This window comes from Sinohyriopsis cumingii, chromosome 13 (assembly GCF_028554795.1).
Source record: "Sinohyriopsis cumingii isolate HCF-2022 chromosome 13, ASM2855479v2, whole genome shotgun sequence".
NCBI classification, from domain to species: Eukaryota; Metazoa; Mollusca; class Bivalvia; order Unionida; family Unionidae; genus Sinohyriopsis; species Sinohyriopsis cumingii.
In genome coordinates, this window is record NC_142973.1 from 65,260,528 (window position 1) to 65,282,386 (window position 21,859).

Consider the following 21,859-nt stretch of genomic DNA (forward strand, 5'->3'; position numbering starts at 1 on the left):
GTCACTTGAAATTATACAGCTTTTTGATTGGTCAGAATATTTTTGTAAGATTCGGAGTCAAGTATGATTGATATACCCTATCTCACAGCCATGCAGGTACAAATCGCTAAACGTCTTCTGAAATTAATCAATGGTAGAATGAGTATTTAAAGTTATATATATATATATATATATATATATATATATATATATATATATATATATATACACACACACACACACACACACACGTATATTATATATACATATATATAAAAGAGAGAGACATTTGATCACTTTGTACAATGTATAACTGAATCACAGCTTGCCATTATACTTTTTATACAAAACTACATTTAGTCATTATGGGCATTTTTGATACAGATTTCTTATTACGCTTGCTTGACAACATTAAGCATTTATTTCATGGTTTTTAACTCACAGTTCTCTGTATGAAAATCTAATGTCATGGGGTATGCCCAACTAATCATGGTATTAGGAGTGCATGTGGACTGGCAGGAATCATGGGCTGCTAGAACATACTCTGATTCAAAACACAGACTTAGCCATTGGAAATCTAGATAATCTGAAATTCTTGTAAACATATCTTAAGCAGTTTTTGAATAACATTAGCAAATTTAGTACTATGTTCACGAAACTGCCAACAAGAAATCACAGACAAAAAAACTGAACTCAAACCCAAGAAAATTAAGTTTGAAGCAATGGAGTCTTTAGATCTGTGACATTGTGCAAATATTTAGAGCAGACATCTTGAGCTTGTTCTGTATCATACTAATATACATCATATATTTGTGGTTACTATTATCAGAGTACAAATGTTGTGCTCATGCCTGTTTGTTTTAACTGGGACTCATCAGTGTTGTGCTCATAGCTATTTTTATAATTAAGGGACTCATCACTGTTGTGTTCATGGCTATTTTTATAATCAAGGGACTCATTACTGTTGTGCTCATGGCTGTTTTTGTCATTAAGGGACTCATCACTTGTGCTCATGGCTGTGTTTATCATTAAGGGACTCATCACTTGTGCTCACAGCTGTTTCTGTCATTAAGGGACTCATCACTGTTGTGCGCATGGCTGATTTTATCATTAGGGACTCATCACTTGTGCTCACAGCTGTTTTTGTAATTAATGGACTCATCACTGTTGTGCTCATGGCTGTTTTGGTCATTAAGCAACTCATCACTGTTGTGCTCATAGCTATTTTGCAATTAATCAAAGTTCAGATGTTGCAATCATGGCTATTTTTCTAACTATAGAGCACACCAATGTTAAGCTCATGGCTATTTTGGTACCCGAGTTAACATGTCATGCCTATGGCTATTTTATATGAGTTCATATCTTGTGATCATGTTTATTTTTGTAACTAAAGACCCCACCAATCACTGTTCACATGCTGTACTCATAACTATATATGTAACCAGAAGGCTCTTCAATCAGAGTTCACATGTTGTGCTCATGATCATTTCTGTAGCAAAGGGGTCAAGTTTTCAAAGCAGAGTCTTAGCTGAATTTCCTACCTCAATGGGCTCTCCATTCTTGAACCATTTAACCTTGGCCTTGGTGTCTGACACAAAACACTCCAGCATGCCCTCTTTCCTCCGTTTGATTTTATAGGTCTCTGGAAGTTTCTGTGTGAAGTCATACTCAGGCTCCTTAGCTGAAATGTAAATAATATTTTAAATAAAAATTGCAATACAAATCAAAATTAATAAAAAGCTGGTAAACAATACACATTCACTTATGGATTCCTGGCAGATGACATACAAACAGATGTAAAATAGGTTCTAATAATATGGGTGACACTAAAGTATCCATAGTTTTCAACAGGACTTTAAACATGCTCTGCCAAAATTTCATATGTTTTCTAAAATTCATTTGAGGTCGAGATTTTGATCAGCCTATAGTGGTTTACTAAATTATCTTTAGTTGGTTTTTACATGGTTAATTTTTGGTGTTTATGTGTGTCTGTGTGTGTGTGTGATTTGGATTTTTAACATAGCTTTAACAATTTTTCACTCATGCCGCAGACATGTAGCATGATGTCCCACCCAGTCACATTATCCTGACATCAGGCCGACCAGTCCTAACACTAACCTCTTAATGCTGAGTGCCAAGTGAGGCAGCTGCTAGAAAGGACTTTAAAAGCATAAATACAAACATACTGTGAAAAAGCAGCATAATTTTCCTTCTTGGTATTATTATTTGAGGATCTGGGTAGCTCAGTGGTTAATGTGCTGGACTTGTAACCAAAAGAATGCAGGTTCAAATCCTAATGTCAGATCAGAATGGATTGGACTCGGGTGTGTCCAAGGTATTTTAATTCAATTGTCGCTGCACTAAATAATGTATATGTGTTGCTGTGTCTTAAAACACCAAACCATACAAAACTATCTTATATCAAAACTGTCAGAAATGTAATGAAAATTATTAATGTCACAAGCATAATGACATTAAATTATCTAACAAAGTATAGTTAATATTTAGGATATGCATTTCATTCTGGCATATACAGTGTACATGACAGTTTGCCCACATGAGAAAGCAATGTGGGATAACTCTATTCCATATGGGTGTACTAGATTGCTACATCTGTAAAGTTTATCCACCATGTTATTTGTTACCACTATTTCATGAGAAATGTGAGAAAATATCTGTCACCACACATTTTTATGAAAAAATTCTGCTCCCTGGATCTGAACATAGTGGCATACTCTTCACAAAGCCTTATGTCTTACGCAAAATTCTGAAACCAGGTATAATTATACTTTCAACTATCCAATACCAGGTAAAACTGTTCTATCCAACACCAGGTATAACTGTACTATCCAACACCAAGTATAACTGTACTATCCAACACCAGGTATAGCTATACCACCATTAGGTAGTGCATTTATCCAATGAGAAACAGTCTTCAATGGCATGCTGTTCCTGTTTTGTGCTATGACAGAAATGCATTCATGACATCACCCACTAACATTTCCATTGGTTGACACAAATTCACTTACTCTTTCTTCTTCTGAATCATACTACCATGTTTAAACTGAGTTCAATGACAGAAAAACATTTTCACATCAATATGAGTTAAGGACATCATACTCTTTGGGTCACAATTCCTTGGAAAAGGTTCATCACAAATCCACTATGTGTACTGGTGTAGGATGCAGAAATCCCACTGTTGTATTGATAATTCCTTGTGAGAGGTTCATTCTGCCCATATATCAACCGTGTACTGGTGTGGGATTGGGACATTACACTCTCAGGGTCATAATTCCTTGGGAAGGATTCATTTCCTACCACAACTCAGCCATGTCATGTGCAACAGTGTGGGATTAGGAAATCTCACTCTCAGGGTCATAATTTTTGGGGAAAGGTTCATTCGTGCATTCATATTATGTCCCTTAGAGTGGAGTCTTTCTATCCCACCCTAGTATATAAGACAGACTCTATTATCTCAACAGGTCACTTAAGTTCATTATGAATTTAGTCAAATGAAAACTGATTTATATGCTTGAGATTGCCTTTCCAGATAGGTTATAATATTTAAGGTGGTAAATTATGACAAGTTTTATTTTCATAATCTCAACTGGAGACAGGTAAATAGTTGTAGTTTCTCCACCACTAAAACTCCCACTACAGTATGTGGAACATTAAAAAAGATCTGTACAAGTGTTATTATATGCATAAAAGTTTTTATGAAAAAATTATTTCTCTACAAAGAACAGCAGAAATGTCCCTAATTTTTAAAACAGGAAGGATATTAAGAATAGAGGGGGAATTCAAGTGTGAGAATGCTAGAAGTCAAACTAGCAGTGAAAAATCCCTGGTCATAGCTTTTAATGACACTAATCATAGCTTTTAATGACACTAATGCATAAGAATAAAAGAAACTGCCATGGGAAACAACTCTTACTCATCTGAAACAGATGAATGCCTGGCTTACAATTTTAAAGTAATTTGAGTCAATGTTTTGCATCTTGTGAAATTAAAATTTGTCATAAGCCAGTAGAACTAATGAAGGGTATGCAATCTTATAATTTTCAAGAATAGATTAACAAGCATCAATGAAACTCAACAAAAATAAAATGAAAAGGTGAACATTAATGTGGCAGCAAGGTTGTTGGTCATTAGTATAGATAAATTAGAGAGAAGTCTAAGTTACAGAGTTCTTCCAAATTACTCTCAGTCTCAATTCTGGCAATATGAAGACCTTTATAATTAGATTTCATTAACTTAATCAGCTAGCTGAGTGAAGATGGCATTCTGAAGGGATGCAACTCTTTCCAGAACAAATTTAAGTTCACTATACCAGTCTAACAAACTATGTATTACAGTGATAAATACAAAGGAATGGGTGAGATTTCTATTCGTCAGAAATGATTATTCCTCAGATGCGGGAAATACCACAAAGGGCTCAAGTACAGAAAACACAAAAGCTCTAATGAAGCCGTGAAAGCATTTTGTGTTTCAAAATACAATTTTCCTTGCAAACCATACTATCTTTGTAAATTTAAGCTAGGCTACACATAATAGAAAAGGCAATGATAGGTTACATAATATCACTGGTCACTTTGGACAGCATCTGTGGCAAGTATAAAGTTTGACTGCACATCAGCACAATCCTGACTACAGTTCTGAGTCAGTTTAGGTATCTTGAAAAAGGCTCACAAAACAATGATCAAGCCCCAAAAAGGTTAAATCCATTAAAGTAGAGTCCAATTTTTAAAAATATAAACTACATTCTTTAAAACAGTTCAAGATCTCAAGCTGGAACAACATCATGGAATATGGTATAATGCTACCTCCATTAATTGCTTCTTAAGAACATGTAGATGGGCCCATCGAGCCTATTCTAAATCCCTTTGGACAGAGACAAGTGTAGGACACATAGAATCAAAGTTAGGTTTTGAAACTGTACTTAAGTCTCTCAAGCATCAGAAGCAGGTCACCCTTACCTCAGTTGGTTACAGTGAACCTCTTTTGGGCAAAACTGACCTCAATAAGCAAGCATTTTGCTAGTTACAATTCTAAAATGCTAGTAAACTGTGAAACATTTTTGTTGAGATTATTACAACAAAATTCTGTTAGTACAGAAAAAAGTTCATGTCAAGCCAATGAATATACCACTCAAATTCCATCCATTCACAAAGTCTGGCACGGGTGCATGATGCAGAACTATGGCCCAGGTATATGATGTAGAACTAATAACAATGTGCACATTTCATTTCCTTATTTCAGTCGTAGTAACCTTGACATCTGACCTTTTCACCATGAGACAGATTTTCTCCTGTGCAAAAAACATTGACCTTTGACCTTTAGATTATCGTTAGGCTTCTTCCTGACTCCAAACGAAAGCCATCCACAAAGTTCGGTAGTTATATATGGTGGACAACACAAGTTTTTGTTCAGAAACAAAATTGGTAACAGACAAATGGATGGACACCATAATACACACCACCTTAAAGTGGGTATATAAAACAGATTTCGCTAAATTTAAGTTGATACTGCTTAATACATAAGGGATACTTTATTTGGGTGGGAATGTCAATGAAGTGTAAAACTAGACACTCTGTCGGTGATTTTAATACTAATAAATTGGACAGACAAAGCGTAAAATTTATTGTAGAAACTATAACATGGAATAAATAAACTACAGAAAATATGTTAGTGTCCTATATTAAATAAAGTTAGTGGTTGTATGTGTATCACTAGACATGGGTAAATTGTCTTGGGAAAACAAAGTTCATCAAGCATAAAACTAGGCAACAATGACCTACATTTGGTATGATAGAGTTTTGATAGTATTAATGAAAAATAGTACAAGACAAATATAGTAAACATCATCAGAAAATAAAAAGTCATTTGGTCGGGAAAAAAGTTTCAGTTACGTACTTCTAGCATGGTGGAGTTACCCATTCTGAGATTCATCCGCATACCAATTTTGGTGAGTGTCAAATGATATATCCCCCCGCCCAATTTCTGTCATCAAAGGGATTATAAACTCTATCAACATACCTTCCACATAAAGCCAAGCAGAAGTTTTACAAGTGTTGCATTCCAAGATATATTTCCCAGCATCCTCTGGCTTGACATTGTGGATGATGAGTTTATAGGTTAGCCCATCAACATCAAAATGGAACTTGCCACCATGGAAAATCTCAAGTTTGTTCTTGTACCATCTGTACTTTGCTCCAGGTTTGCAGAACTGGGCTTCAAACAAAAGTTCTTGAACTCCTTCCATCACTTTCTTGTCATCTAGCTCTTTCAAAAACTTATCTGGCACCTAAATTGAATTGCACAGGAAAAATACTCAACACATAAAATTTCTGTCTCTCTATTTAGAACATAATCTGGATTAATATTTATCATTTATTACATATATTGCTTCACTGATAATTGTGGGCTTTTGCCATCATTATTTTGATTGGAATCAAACGGAAGTGAAGTTTATCTAAATCTGTGTACATTTAAACAAACATTATTTCAATAAGCAAATTTATGTTTATTCTTGTGAAGGAACTTTAACCAGACTAATCCATCAAAATTTCTGAAACTTGAAAATTCAAACTGATATCAAGATAATGATAACTTAATTTTGGTGTATATATATATATATATATATATATATATATATATATATATATATATATATATATATATATATATATATTAAGAAAAGAAGCAGAATATGAAAATATTCATCAGCACTACCTCCAACAAAAAGAGTCCTTATAATTTATTGGAGAAAAGATGGCATATATTTTGCTTATCCTAAAGAACAATAAAAACATATCAAAATCCAAGTCTACACACCTAATCACAATGCAAAGAGTTCTAGCAAATTCTGTGCTACTCTAAGAATATTACTATAGTTTTAGAAGTTGAAAAAAAAAACATTTGGCTTCTCTGCATAAAAATAGTATTCTGTATATGCATAACAACCGATTTTCCAAGTGTGCATTTTGCAAATTGCTTATAGATAACCATGCTAAACCAATGCAGAATCTGAGACAAAATGTACATCTGTAACCATGCATAAACGTATAGCACTCAGGACTGTACTCCATATCTATACCGCTTTTCACAGGAGTAAAAATGAAATGGCCTTAAGGGCAAGGTTGCCTTACACTGATGTGTATTATTACTATTGCATAATAAAATGGCCTTAAGGGCAAGGTTGCCTTATACTGATATGTATTATTACTACTGCATAATGAAATGGCCTTAAGGGCAAGGTTGCCTTATACTGATGTGTATTATTACTACTACATAATGAAATGGCCTTATGGGCAGGGTTGCCTAATATTGATGTGTATTATTACTACTGCATAATGAAATGGCCTTAAGGGCAAGGTTGCGTTATACTGATGTGTATTATTACTACTGCAGAATGAAATGAGCTCCATGACCACATTATACTGAGGTGCCTAATAGTAAGGGAGTACAGTACTTGCCGTAACAAGCTTGATAATGTAAAAATATGGGCACTGATTCTGCTGAATATTAAAATTATACTGGACTAAATTTTCCTTTCTTTTAAAATACACATACAATGGGAAAGTGTATTTGTAATTGAAAAAAATTACAACTTATTAGTGTGAAAAAAAATATCGATCTATGAAAATATAAAATATTGAACAAAATGAGATTCTTAAAGCAAAATTGTGTCACAGCCAAGGTAAAACAAGAAAAAAAAATCAAAGGAAATAACTCAAGAAGTTATTAAATTCAAATTCAAAGGAAAATACATTCAAAGACTTTCAGCTGCAGAAAGAACATGCAACACTGATATCATGCATCAAAAGTTACAAGAAGTGATTTTCCCATGTGAAGTCTACATTTGAAATTTTTTAAAACTCTTAAAGTTCTATAAAAATTATATGATTTCAAAAACAAGAAAAGAAACATCTACTAAAGTAAAGCTACATCTAGAGGAATTGTAAGAATTTATGAAAATAATACCTCTATATGAATATTTTTCTTTGGACAGAGATGAATATGTAGGAATATGATATATCATACATTCACACTTAAATCACATATAGAATAAAATACTAACACTCATACTAATACTAATCATTGACTCGTAAATACTGAATTTTTAAAGTAAAAATTTCAATACTATAAAGGAGTCAAGATAAAAGTTTCTGAGAAAAAATGGTTGATGTCAGTCAATGAATAGCTGAAGAAAACAGAAACATCCATTGAAAACACATTAATGTCTACTTTGTATTCTACCCTCCAATACATTTTTCAAGCAAAAGAAAAATATTTATTTAAATCATATTGCTTAAAATATTAAAGCTGTAATTATTTTCAGGAGTGCCGTTTTTTTAAAATCATTTTGCAAGAAAAAAAAGACAAGACATTTTCATGGGTAATGAAATTTGTGAATATACCTCTGATTCCTAATTTTCTTCAGGAGCCTCTGTGGCTCAGTTGAGCATCAGACTTGAAATTCAAGGGACACAGGTTCAGTACCTGCCCAGGCAAGCATGGATTGACTTCCTTAATGTGTCCTTGTGAAATGGACTTGGCTCCCATTTTCTTGGCATGATATAGCCCATGTGTTAAAAGTACCACTAAAACAAACTCCAAATTTTTTCATCTACTGATTCTATTTTCTTTCAGTGTTTAAATTCATAGCTTCTAGTAACGAAAAAATCCATAAAAATTGAAACCCCACAAATAACGCAAAAATAATTGTACATAATATTCTCAACATAATTATTTCACCATTATTGGACTAATTCCTGTTTTTTTTCATAGCTATTTAAAGCACATATATTGATAAATAAAAGACATAATTCCAAATTATGCTGACAAAAACCAGGAATATTACTGGATAACTATATAAAAAAAACATAAATGTTGAAAATCCGTGTAATGGGATTTAGCTATCTACAGATACTGTAATGATAAAAGAAACTGAACTCTTCTCTCAGTCAAATCAGTTATCTCCCTTGAATTCTGTCCCGTAGGGTATAACTTTTAAAACAGTTAAGCTGAACGGCAAGTTTTATATTTGTTAATTTCTCAGAAAGAACAAAATTGTAAAAACTTCTCATCAAAGAATCAAAGCGATTTTGAATTTTACAAAGTGAGCAGTCTCTGGGATGATTTCTCTGAAAAATAATACATTCAAGTGACAAGAGAGACAAAATAATGAATGTTTTATACCCTTAAATTACCTTAACACTTGATTTAAACCTATCATTTTTTCTAGAAAAAAATCATTCCTTGTAGGTTTATTTGAATCCTATTCAGGGGAGATAACTAAACTGAGACAATAACTTTTTACCTCATACCTAGAATATGAAGATCCTAAACTTACTAGAATAACAAATAATTCAACATTGCATGCATATATATGTGCAAGCTTATATACATTGGCCCTGACCGTTGTCTTTAAGCAATCAAATGATGAGTAAGTGTTGCACAACTCCATATTGGTAGAAATTCAATGCAGCAAATTAAAAGCTGAGACTACAGTCTGGTCATATAATTATGCTTCTGATTGCAAGTCAGCATGTTCTCTTTCACTGACAGACATCATAGTATTTCCCCCATTTTCTCAAGCCTCTTAGAACACAGACTCAAGGACATGCTGAATATGTGTCAAAAACTTCTGACATTCTTGAACTTTACTCAGAAAAATTTAGAATAATAAAACTACCAAGATTCTCATAATTTGGGCTTTTCTTGCATTATGAATTTCAATGAAATATAAGTATCCTGTCTTTTTTTTAATAAAGTCATTCCTCTTTGGCATATCCTGGTTGAAGTATTCAAGGGATCTAACATTAAAATTTATTAGTTTTGAGAACTGGGTTTGAGAATATTTTTATAATATGTCAGTTTTCTTTATTCTCTCATCTATGAAAGAAGAGCTATAAATCCGGATTATTTTACTAATAGTAAATTTGCATTTTCAACAAAATCTGTAAAGTGCCCAACTCAAAACTGCCAGACTCAAAAACAGTTCTTCCCACATACCATATTGTCTATCAGTTTTCATACACTTTTAACTTACTTTTCTGGGTGTATTAATAACTACTGGCAACAAATGTAATTTTCAATTTTCTTCCCTCTCAAGTACAATTTGTTTGGTGTATTTTGAAGGAAACAAATCTCCAAAACAATGAAGAATTTTTTTTTATATATAGCAATATGGATGGATGCTGCACGAAAATTCAGTGGGTATAACATCTTACAGACAATATGGCTGTAAAATGGGAAAGAGTCTAGATCCTTCTTGTTAGAGAATTATGCTTTATTAAAAATAAGCAATGTCTAAATAGTTTTGGTCTGTATGTGTTGTTGATGTCAAGATGTGTTTGTTTATATCATACAGGGTTATCCCAAAAATTGATTTAAGGTAACTCCAATGAGCACATAAAGAGCATCTGGTTATCTTGAAAGTAATTTACAAGAAATAAAGACTTATTAAATAAAAAGTTTGGACCTAATAATATTATAGCATCTTGGATTAAAAAATACAACAATTTAAAAACAAAAAATTTTCAAATAAAAAAGCAGAATCCCTTTAAATTACAATGTTCCTCTGTGAGATCCTTCCTTTACCTGCCAAATTTGTCATCTTCAAACAACCTCCTTTTATGTATTCCATTTTTTTAAATTTCAAATACATTTTACTTGTGGTTCTCTCTGAAAAATATTAATGTCCTGCTTGCATACATGTCACCAAACAGAGACGTCTGCTTAGGACAAATTAGGAGATTTGCAAGATTTGGTCAGGAGTTTTGACTTCAAAGAAGGGAAGATTTCAAGGAGAATGGTAAATTTTTCATCGTAGTACTGATCTTTTTCTTATCCCAGTGAGTACCAAAAGCTTAGGTTACTGTGTGAGCAGTTTTCATTTATTTATATGTGAACTTCTGTCTGCTTTCCATGTCGAGGAACAATTTTTTTTTTTACTAAATGATCTGCTACCATAAATGGGAGGTTATTTTTGGTTATGAAGTTGGCAAATGTGTCCTATATCTTTATCAATATTTGATGCATATTCTACAAACATGGATTTTAGTGTTAGTGTATTTGTTGTCACGGTTAATATGCTTTCATGAGATGAGGTTTATGCATGATGTATAATTTCATTCTTGCCACCATGGCTGATTTTAAAATCAGCTTTACAGGTAGAGCAGAATACATATTCATATCCTGAATTTGATTTCAACCACTGAACTTTCTTTTTCCATCCAACACTGAATTTCATGATATATTTTGGTTGCTTAGATTTTGGTGTTTTAACATTTGCAGATAATTCACACTCAGACATCTTGACAAACTGACCCTGTTTTATGCCACTCAAATTCTTTACAAATCAAAATCAATTGACATCTTTAATCTTGTTTAAATGACTTTGATCACACATAATATAGACTCAAATTCATCTCAACAACTTTAAGCACTGAAACAGATCCAATCCTGCCGAGAGAATCAAAGTAATGTTAATTGTTTTATGCCAATTGAGCTCTTTAGCAATCCATCCATAATCAGTTAAATTATTTAATCCTTTCAGAATTACTTCTGATCACACATAATATAATCCATTTTGACAAAACTCAAACAGTCAAGCCAACCTACCCTGCTGAAAGAATCAAACAGATGACAATAGTTTTAGGCTGCTTGAAATCAGCAACTAAACTGTCTTTTCCTGCTTAATCAAGTTAACAGACACATGATCACATGCAGTTTTACTGTAAATATACTACACTAGAAGCAAGTTCGGAAAAGAAAGAAAAAAAATATGGCTCTCCCGTATGTAAAAAAAAAATATATAAAAAATAAAACAAATTACATTTTTTAATAATAATATTGCATATGTGGGAGATTTCAGTGAGTGGCAAGATGGATGGAATACATCCTCACGTTAGGAGGAAAACCCTCTCAGCTAGGAAGTTGACAAGTATGTGCTTGTGTATCTTACATGTTGTTTTCTTCTCAGAGTTTTTACAAACCATGCTAGTGAAACTGTTGGTAGCCTTCAGAGAAATTGCTTAAAACTGACCATAACATGAACAACAGCCCTGCAAGCATAAATTGACATTTTTTGCAACTGAGTATTTAAAGAAAGGCAATCTTGCCCCAATATAATGCAGTCTGTTGCACAAAAATCATAATAGAAATACAAATGTCTGAATGCATAATGCAATGATGTTATGACACCAGAAATTCTTTATATATATATATACTTACACAACTTATTAATGTTTGATATGTAATACAGTCAAACCAGTCATTATGGTCATCATAATATTGCAACCACATCATTCTGGATATAACTGAAAAGGTTGCTTCCTTGCTCTGGATAATTCATGATCATTAGTTAATTCCCATACTTACAGCATAAATATCTTTAGAGTTTTCACCATTACAACACTGCCTTTGTCTGCGACTTCTTGATCATGTGACTTATAATGGTCAATGATATGAGAAGACTGGTGTAGATGGCTGGTAATTTAAGTCCATTGTGCCCGCCTTTTTATGCACTTATTCATCAATTTAGAAAAATATCTTAGAACTGGCCAAGAACCCACCAATTGTGTGGTTCAGATATGTTGTTGTTGTTGTTGTGGGGTTTAATGCCATTTTTCAGCACATGATAGGCTATACATGGCAGCCACTATTAATGGTGGAGGAAGAATCCAGAAAACCCCGGAAAGTACCACTGACCCATGATAAGCTATTGGCAAGCTTTCTCACATACCCACATTGGCCGAATCTGAGACTCGAAGCCATGCAAACAGAGGTGAGATGGCAGTGACCACTTGGCCACTTGGGGCCCGGGTTCAGATATGTGGATGATACCTTGACTGAAGTACAGGAGTACCATGTTCTGGAGTTCTCTGATCATCTCAATTCCATTGACCCACATTTTCAGTTCATTTCAGAACAAGAAGAAAATGCCAAACTACCATTCTTGGACATGTGTATAAACGTGAATGACGATGGATCAACCAATGTCACTGTATATAGAAAACCAAACTTCACTGACCAGTATCTCAACTTTTTTTCCAATCACCATCTGGAACACAAGAGGTCAGTATTGAGATCTTTAATGCAATAAGACAGCTCTCTGGTCAATAAGACAGACTGAATGGCAGAAGCAGATCATGTGAAGGCTGCACTAAGGGTAAATGGCTATGAAAGGTGCACTAAGGGTAAATGGCTATCAGAGTGGATTTTCAAACTTCCAGAAAAGCAGGAAAAAAGACAACAAACAAAACCAGGAGCGGCCCAAATAGAACCAACATTGGTATGCCATATATCTGTGGTATATCAAAAAATCCTAGCTAGAGTACTCTGACAACATGGGATCAATGCATATCACAAACTATATAACTCTTTTAAACATCTTGCACATGTGGAAACAGAAAATTTGAAAAATATGTATTATGTCAAATGTAATGATTGTGAGAATGACTACATAAGAGAAACAGGAAAGTGTTATAAACAAGGAACACATCAGTAGAGAGTTATTGGTCATATATGAACAATGTAGCAATATGGGACATTCCATCATTCCCAATCAGACCAAGGTCATCACTTCAGATGACAACATATGGAAAAGGAAGGTGAGGGAGGTGATTGAATGAAAAAAGCTTGAACTACCACCAATCTACACCAGTCTCCTCATATTCAGAGACAAATGTAAGTCATGTGATCAACATTAGTCACTGATGAAGGCAGTGTGATATTGCTGAAAATTTTGAATTCTTAAGATATTTACACTCTGATTATGGGAATTTACTAATGATCATGATCTTTCTTCCTCCAGTAAATCCACTTGATGCTTAAGTGAATATCAACCTATATAAAAGGTTACCTGCAATTTTTGTAGGTCTTAGAAAAAATTGTTTATTAAGACAGATGTGACTGTACTTTCCATGTCATTTGAAGCTACCCACCTTGATATGTCATAAATCATTGTATATTAAACAGTTCAGTGATAAGGTTTGAAAATACTGCAGTAACAATACCCATTTTTTTAATGGAGACAAAAATTATTTCCATATACTCCATTCAAATCATGTCTTTTAAATTAATCTCATGAATACCAACAAAATATCAAACCATTTTCCAATATTTGAGGTGTAAATAGTGCCCTGGAATATCAAAAACCTTTCATGTGAAAGCATAACAAATTTAACTCCGGACCTTAAAAGCATGATAAGAATGTATATCCACTACAGAATTTTGTCTAATAAAACCAAGCAATACAGCATGGCAAACCTAGTGTTCAAGGGGGATAACTCTGAAAGGTTAAGATTCAAATGTGCAAGTTCAGTCAGTATGCTGTATGGAGTATGTAGTAGCATTAGTCACATCTGATAAAAAATATGTCTGGTTTTAGAATGTTATTCATACAGCGATTCAATCAGAAAGACATTTAAATGCATGAAAAATTGCAAGAAACTGTTATATAATGTCTGCTTTTTCGGACATTGTGTTAACAGTGGTGTTGATTGAAAACACAAGTGTAGCTATAGATCACTCTAGCAATGCTATGCAGAAGTGCCAGTTTGACACAAATTGAAGCAATAAATTCTGCCATATTTAAGAATACAGTTGCTGAATGCATTGCGTAGCAAAACATCAAGAATGATCAAGGTAATAAGTTATCAGGACAATGCAGCAGATAACTTTTAACTACTGTAACAAGAGAGTAAGATGAAAGGTTGATAGATATAACCAAATGACACATCTGTATATACCTCCTTGGGTTTTTCCCGTTTTTGTAATGTGGGCCAGTCTGGAATTAAATCAACAAGTGAGGCCCGACGGCCTGACATGGAAGTCCTTCGTTCTTGTTCCAACGCTTCCAGTTTTTCGACTGAAGGACGTCGCATCACAGCTGGTATCTCAAGTGTATTTCCACCATCGATTGACTGTCGACGGCTGTCCTTCTGTGTTCAAGACAAGTTTACAATCTGAGGCATAATTAGCTGTGAACTTTTTTAACTGCTGCTGACTAAGGATTAGAGGGTTCACTAAAGTGACTGCTTTAACTGTCGACACATTTGTACCACTTGAACAAGAAATATTAGAAACTTTAAGCCTTTGTTTTCATTACATCTTTAGGTAAACACATATCTAATGACACATACAGGTTCTACATGTATGACTAAGAAACAGTAATGGGCTGGCAGGATGCAGCAATTCTAAGGTACACATGTACACCTTATTCTTGTTGCATGCCTGTATAATATTACATGACAAAGCTAAAGTCTGATATGGATGTACAATCCATATTTTTTACTGAATCAAACTTTTCTAGATTCCATTCTGTTTTGAACTCTATTCACACTGTACAACAAAAAAGTTTAATGAGAGGGTATCCAATAAATACAAAAACACATTCATGTTTTGTTCCAAGTTGTGGGAAATAATTTATTTAATTTGGCATATGAATATGATGGCCCTGATATATACCTATGCCATATCAAACTTTTTTTGTACCCCTATGATATATCAAACTCTATTTTGCCACTATGCCATACCAAACTCTTTTTTGCCCCTATGCCATACCAAACTTTTTTTTACCCCTATGAAATACCAAACTTTTTTTTACCCCTATGCCATATCTCTTTTTTTTATCCATATGCCATTTCAAACTCTGTTTTTACCCCTATGCAATATCAAACTCTTTCTTTACCCCTATGCCATACTAAAGTCTTTTTTTACCCCTATGCCATACCAGTCTTTCTTTTCACCTATGCCATACCAAAGTCTTTCTTTAATCCTATGCAATAGCAAACTCTTTCTTTACCCCTATGCCATACCAAACTCTTTCTTTACCCCTATGCAATATCAAACTCTTTCTTTACCCCTATGCCACACTAAAGTCTTTCTTTACCCTTATGCCATACCAGTCTTTCTTTTCACCTACACCATACCAAAGTCTTTCTTTAACCCTATGCCATTTCAAACTCTTTCTTAACCCCTATGCCATACCAAAAGTCTTTCTTTACCCCTATGCCATTTCAAAATCTTTCTTAACCCCTATGCCATACCAAACTCTTTCTTTACCCCTATGCCATACCAAAATCTTCCTTTTTCCCTATGCCATACCAAAATCTTTCTTTATCCCTATGCCATACCGAACTCTTACTTTATCCCTATGCCATACCAAACTCTTACTTTATCCCTATGCCATATATTACTCTTTCTTTTTGCTGAATCAGAGCAAAATCTGTAGTTTTGTGTATGTGTCAATTAAGCTTCTAATGGAAGCATGAGGAACATGTAGTGCAACTATCATAATTATGACAAATTACAAGTTTTTGTTTACATTTTGTATGCAACCTGAATCCTCTGTTCATAAATACTTAGTCTCACACATGTCAAGAAACTGTATGCCATTAGATCTGTGTGGGATTAAACATATGTAGTCATGAATAATGGAATAAAATGAGTATATGCTTATTTCTTTCATGCAATTTGCTGGTACTGTACCAATAATAAAAGAGACTGAATCATCAGATTCATTAGTTTTGATATGGCTGGTGTTTCTAATATTTTCTTAATCAACACACAAATGTGCCTGGTGTATTACATGTAGATGAGAAAATCATGCTACAATCTTGGCCTCTGTATCCTTCTGTGCATCTGAGGCAGCTCCAACTGTAAGAAAACCTAATCAAGTAAATGCATTCTTCTAGACAAGACTAGCTCTATTAACCGCAATACACAAACCCACACCAAACACCAACCTTTTTACACTGCAGAGTCTATTACTCAAATTTTCTACATTTTTTTCCCTTTGACCAAACCACACCAATTCCCACAAACCAATATGTGAACTACTACACATGTCCAGAACAAGTGGCAAACTATGACATGTCAACCATCAGCCAATAAGCCCATCTACTTTGAGTAAAAACCTCCTAGATTTAAATGTATATAAACTTTTGACTCATTTAATAAAATATCTAATGTCAATCATTAAATTGTCAAATAAGAACATGTTTCCCTATTCACTGCTTTGATTACATCAGGGAATGTGTTACAGGATATCATTTCAGACACTGGTTGTAGTCACAAAACAGTGGAAAATTTAACCACACAGATGAAAAGTAAAAACTTTTAACCTAAGATTTACCATAATTTAGAATATATGAAAATGTTACAATGTCAAAATTTCAGCATTTATGGCAGTTTTGTTACGATTTTGTTTTTTTTAAATCTGTATAGATGGGCTTCCTTCAGAGAACTAGACTATAACTCAGTCTACAACACTAAGTTACAATTCCATCCAGCACCTGCCTTTTTTTCTTCTTCCCTACGTCTCAGAAAGACATGGAATGGTTCTGGGTCAGAGCTGATTTTTTTTCCCTGACAACTTCCTGATCTACGACGTCCCGACTGATTTAAAACAGAGTCAATTTCAGAGGAAGTGCTATCCCTGTGACCTCTTTCTGTGGGTTGCTGCCCCTTTAACAGGGGCGTTTGTGATTTGTCTGAAGTATCTGACTGGACAGAATCCCTTCTCCTCAAACTGTCAGGGGTTCCCTAAGTGTTAGCAGAGAAGGTTAGAGAGGGAAGTTAGACATGCTGAGTACAGGTTAACATGTGCAGAACAGGTTAGACATATGGTAATGTATGAAATACTCCACAAGATGGACCCAATAAACAAAAACATCATATCTGCAGTCACTCGTTAATACAAACATCTGAATGTACTTTAACTCACAACAATACACTTTTCTTTATCACTCCATATTTAACTTTGCAGAACTGTTAGAAACATGCAAAACCAAAACTGAATATTATTGCTATGAATAATTCACAATGTTTATTTTCCAAAATCTAGCTTAAAAAGAGGAGTTTATGAGTCTGGTGACTGCAAATAAAAATGGTTTTAATGTTGTTTGATATAAATATACATGAATGCAACACATACTAATATTAACTAATGAAACTAATGTTTTACGATGTACCCAAGGCCGAAGTAAACACGTGTTTCAAAACATGTAGTGTCTAATGAACATAACTCTCTGCATACATTGGCAAGACTGGAATTTCTAGTATACTAGAACATAAACTTTCCATGTACAATGGTACGAATGGAACTTCAAGTATATCAAGGTACAAACCATTTGCTTACTATAGCAAGAATGGAGCTTCTAGAATACCAGGGTGCAAGCTTTCTGTGTACAATGGCAAGACAGGAACTCCTCATATACCAGAGTACAAACTTTCTGCATACAATGGCTAGGCAGGGACTGTTAGCATAACAGTGTACAAATTTTCTGCATACAATGCCAAGACAGGAATCCCAAGTGTACCTGAGAACAAATTTTCTGCATACAATGGAAAGATGGGAACTCCTAGTATACAAGGGTACAATCTTTCAATGTACAATGGCAAGACAGGAACTGCTACTATACCAGGGTCAAACTTTATGTATATAATGGCTAGACAAGAATTCCTAGTAAGCCAGGGAACAAACTTTCTGTATACAATGGCAAGACAGGAACCCCTAGTATATCAGGGTACAAACTTTCTGTGTACAATGGCAAAACAGGGACTCCTAGAATACCAGGGTACAAACTTTCTGCATACAATGGCAAGATGGGAATTCCTAGCATACCAGGATATGATCTTTCTGTTTACAACGACAAAACAGGGACTCTTAATATACCAGGGTACAATCCTTCTGTATACAGTGGCAAAATAGGGACTTCTAGTATACCAGGGTACAATATTTCTGTGTAATGGTAAAACAGGGATTCCTCATATACCAGGGTGCACACCTTAAGCATATATCAATATTATACCAAAGTTTCAGTAGAATACAGGAACTGATTTAGAAGATATGTATAATTTTAATACATAACCTTAACAGTGCTGATAACATTTTCTTGTTATCATTGTCCCCATCATAAAAGTGATAATTTTGCCTTGCCATTCACAAGCGAGACAAACACAAGCAATTCCTGATATTATCTTTTGGAAGGTTTTAGCTTTTCATGGGCCCATCCTTGTATTAAGCATTTATAGAATAAGACAGGGTGACCACACCAGAAAATACTTATGCAATTTATATCAAATTCCCACATGGTTTGGTGCATTTGCAAATGGAGCAGCATTATTGCAAAATACCTCAATGTGACTGCAATGGACCAAAATGTTTAAGTTTCAGGTGTACTAGTATACCTTATGCTGTTACCGTTACTAGTTTTTCCTGTTATTAATAAATAAACAAATATTCTTATACGTGTTATGTAAAAGATGACAAGTCAATAAGAAAATACTGCACAAAAGTTTATCAAAATTTCTTGTATGTTCTTTGATGGGACATTTACTAGCCTTGGAACATTACAATTTGGAAAACTACCCTTACCTCCAACGTGGTCACTCTGTTATGTTTAAAACCAAGTTTAATACCATATATACTTGCTTATAAGTCAAGTCAAACTGAAAACAACAAAGATCCATATATGCCATAGCATAATGAATTTGCAGATCTGGGTCTATCTTGTATGATCTAATTGATTACTCTTAAGAAACTGCACAGACCCAGATCTGCTGGCTCATTATGTGATGGCAGATCTGGATCTGTGCATTTTGTGGTTGGACTCGACTTATATGCATGTACAAATGGTAAATTAAAATTAGCATTTCTATTAGAGACTAACAGGGGTGGAGTGATAAAAGGGGTAAGTTACATAAAGAGAAAGCCTACTGCTGAAGATATATAATAATAATAATAATAATAATAGTAATAATAGTAGTAATAATAATAATAATAATAATAACATTAAAGGGCAAGACCACTTAATGGAGGCACCATTTTATTGTTTTTGTGTTTATGTCACAATAGGTCCATTACCTTTTTTGTTAAGGTTATAGGACACTGCATTTTTACATGGGTAAAGATCCAACTTGGCCAAACCAATTCACTCTAGATTAAATTTGATTTCTTTTGTGAACTTGCCTGAAAGCAGTCTTTGAGTACATTTTAATGTTATCATTTAAATTTACAATTTGTACACCTGGGTTTGAGACAAGGATAGTTCATACCCCAGGGTCAAGGTTAGATAAGATAATAAACAATACACTTCTTCTCTACATGGATAAATCTATCCTAGATTTATGTTAAAAAAAGCTGGAAGGCTCTGCTATATTTAATTCATTGTTGGATTCAGAAAGAAAAACTAAAAAAAAATTAAATGGCATAGGAAAGGAGAAATGGGTCAGGTTGTCTATTTAAGGCAGAAATATTACTGTAATTGTTAAGCATGTGTGGGATTTTGTTTTAGTAGGACTACTGCTGTTGTCAAGAGGAGTACACGGCCTTTTTTTTAAGTTCTTATGATCGTAAGTAATATCATTCAGGCTCACTTACATCCCACACTGGACAGGTTAGTGCAATTACAAGTTCCCTCACTTACATGTTTGTTGAACATGCATGTATATCCAAGGTAAGTAAAACTTGCATGCCGAATATCTCGTACTAAAATTTATTGCCAAAAATCTGTTATTCAATTACCTTAAGAATCATACTGCATAAGACAATGAAATTTTGTAATGCAACTTATACTGGTATCACATGGACTCAAAATATGTGTGCACACATGGACTGTTTTGGTGTGTACATAAAATACAGTTTAACAATTTGCTCCTGAACTATTCTGCAATTAACACCTTCTTAGCCAACTGAAACTGCTGTAACAAAGATGTTCACACATCTTGCCTATAAATGATATGAAACAATAATTTAGTGCTGCACCACTGTGTCAGTTTGCCAATCAGGCCAATCAGATGTGCTCTCTCATATGGATTTCAAGTACATTTACATAATGACTGAAACACCATCCAAACTGAATATATCTGTGCCTTAATATTTCCTGCACTTTGTAATCCAAGTAACTACACAGACCATGATCTGTCAGTACAATATGTGACAGCACATTTGGGTCAACAGTCTTTGCAATAGGGCCCATGTTATATGGGGTAGAATAATGGGCCATGTTGGAAAAACTGGCTTGAATTTTTTCTGATTATGTTTACCTATCTTGGTAAATGTAGACTTCTGCAGTGAAAATAACTCAATATTCACACACCTTCACGAGATACCTTCAATGAAAATAAACACTGAAGGCAACTTCAGGGAAAGAAAATTAAAGAAAATGAAGAAAAATTCAAGAACATGTTAGGACATACTAAACAAAATGGCAAATATCAAAATACTGAAATAAAGTGAAAAATATGAAAATACTGAAATAAAATGGTTAATATCATAACACAGTCAATACATTAATACATATATAAATTAACATACAGGTAAAGTTGATAACATTTCATTATATAAACATTCTCACTCTCTCAATTAAGAAAACTGTTATTTATCATGTAACTTATTTTACTTCATCAAGATTACTCCATCTACAATGTCACAACTATTTCAAGAGATACAATTTTTGTTAAAGTTTTAAATAAGGGAAATTTTTATGAAAAATTTGTTAAAATGAATATATTAAGGCAATATCTGATTTTTCAAATAATCAAGTCATGTTAATGTTATTTATTTTTGTTACAGGCAATTTTGAGAATAGAACAATATTGTAACAACATTCCCATAATGATATCATCAAAATGACATCAAACAGTAAGAAGCACATTCCCACATAACAAAACATTTTCTGCATAAAAATTGTGATTTCTTTGCAGGAAGGAAAATACAAAAGAATATGCAATAGTGCAAAGTGGAAAGTGCGTGAACAATAAGATTTAAAGTTTGCATGTGTGTCCAATAAACAACCATCCATCTGTTTGGGAACTCAAAACATGAAACGTGACATAGGAAAGACAAGAAATGGCACAGTATCAA

At 33.8% G+C, this 21,859-nt stretch overlaps 1 protein-coding gene across 19 annotated transcripts in view; it reads right to left on the reverse strand.

Moving 5' to 3' along the window:
• Nucleotides 1–21,859, reverse strand: part of LOC149785740 (twitchin-like) — a 469,207-nt gene that overhangs the window by 241,118 nt on the left and 206,230 nt on the right. For 15 of the 19 annotated variants that reach the window (XR_016425447.1, XM_089979624.1, XM_089979627.1 and 12 more), the window contains 3 exons: nt 14,739–14,930; nt 6,016–6,283; nt 1,521–1,660 (listed from right to left, as the gene is read on the reverse strand). Coding sequence is in view for 18 of the 19 variants with exons in the window: in XM_089979624.1 (XP_089835750.1) it covers nt 1,521–1,660; nt 6,016–6,283; nt 14,739–14,930 (600 nt within the window). In the remaining variant the exon portion in view is untranslated. The remainder of the gene's footprint in view (nt 1–1,520; nt 1,661–6,015; nt 6,284–14,738; nt 14,931–21,859) is intronic. The other 4 variants (XM_089979640.1, XM_089979639.1, XM_089979638.1 and 1 more) reach the window with 1 other exon arrangement.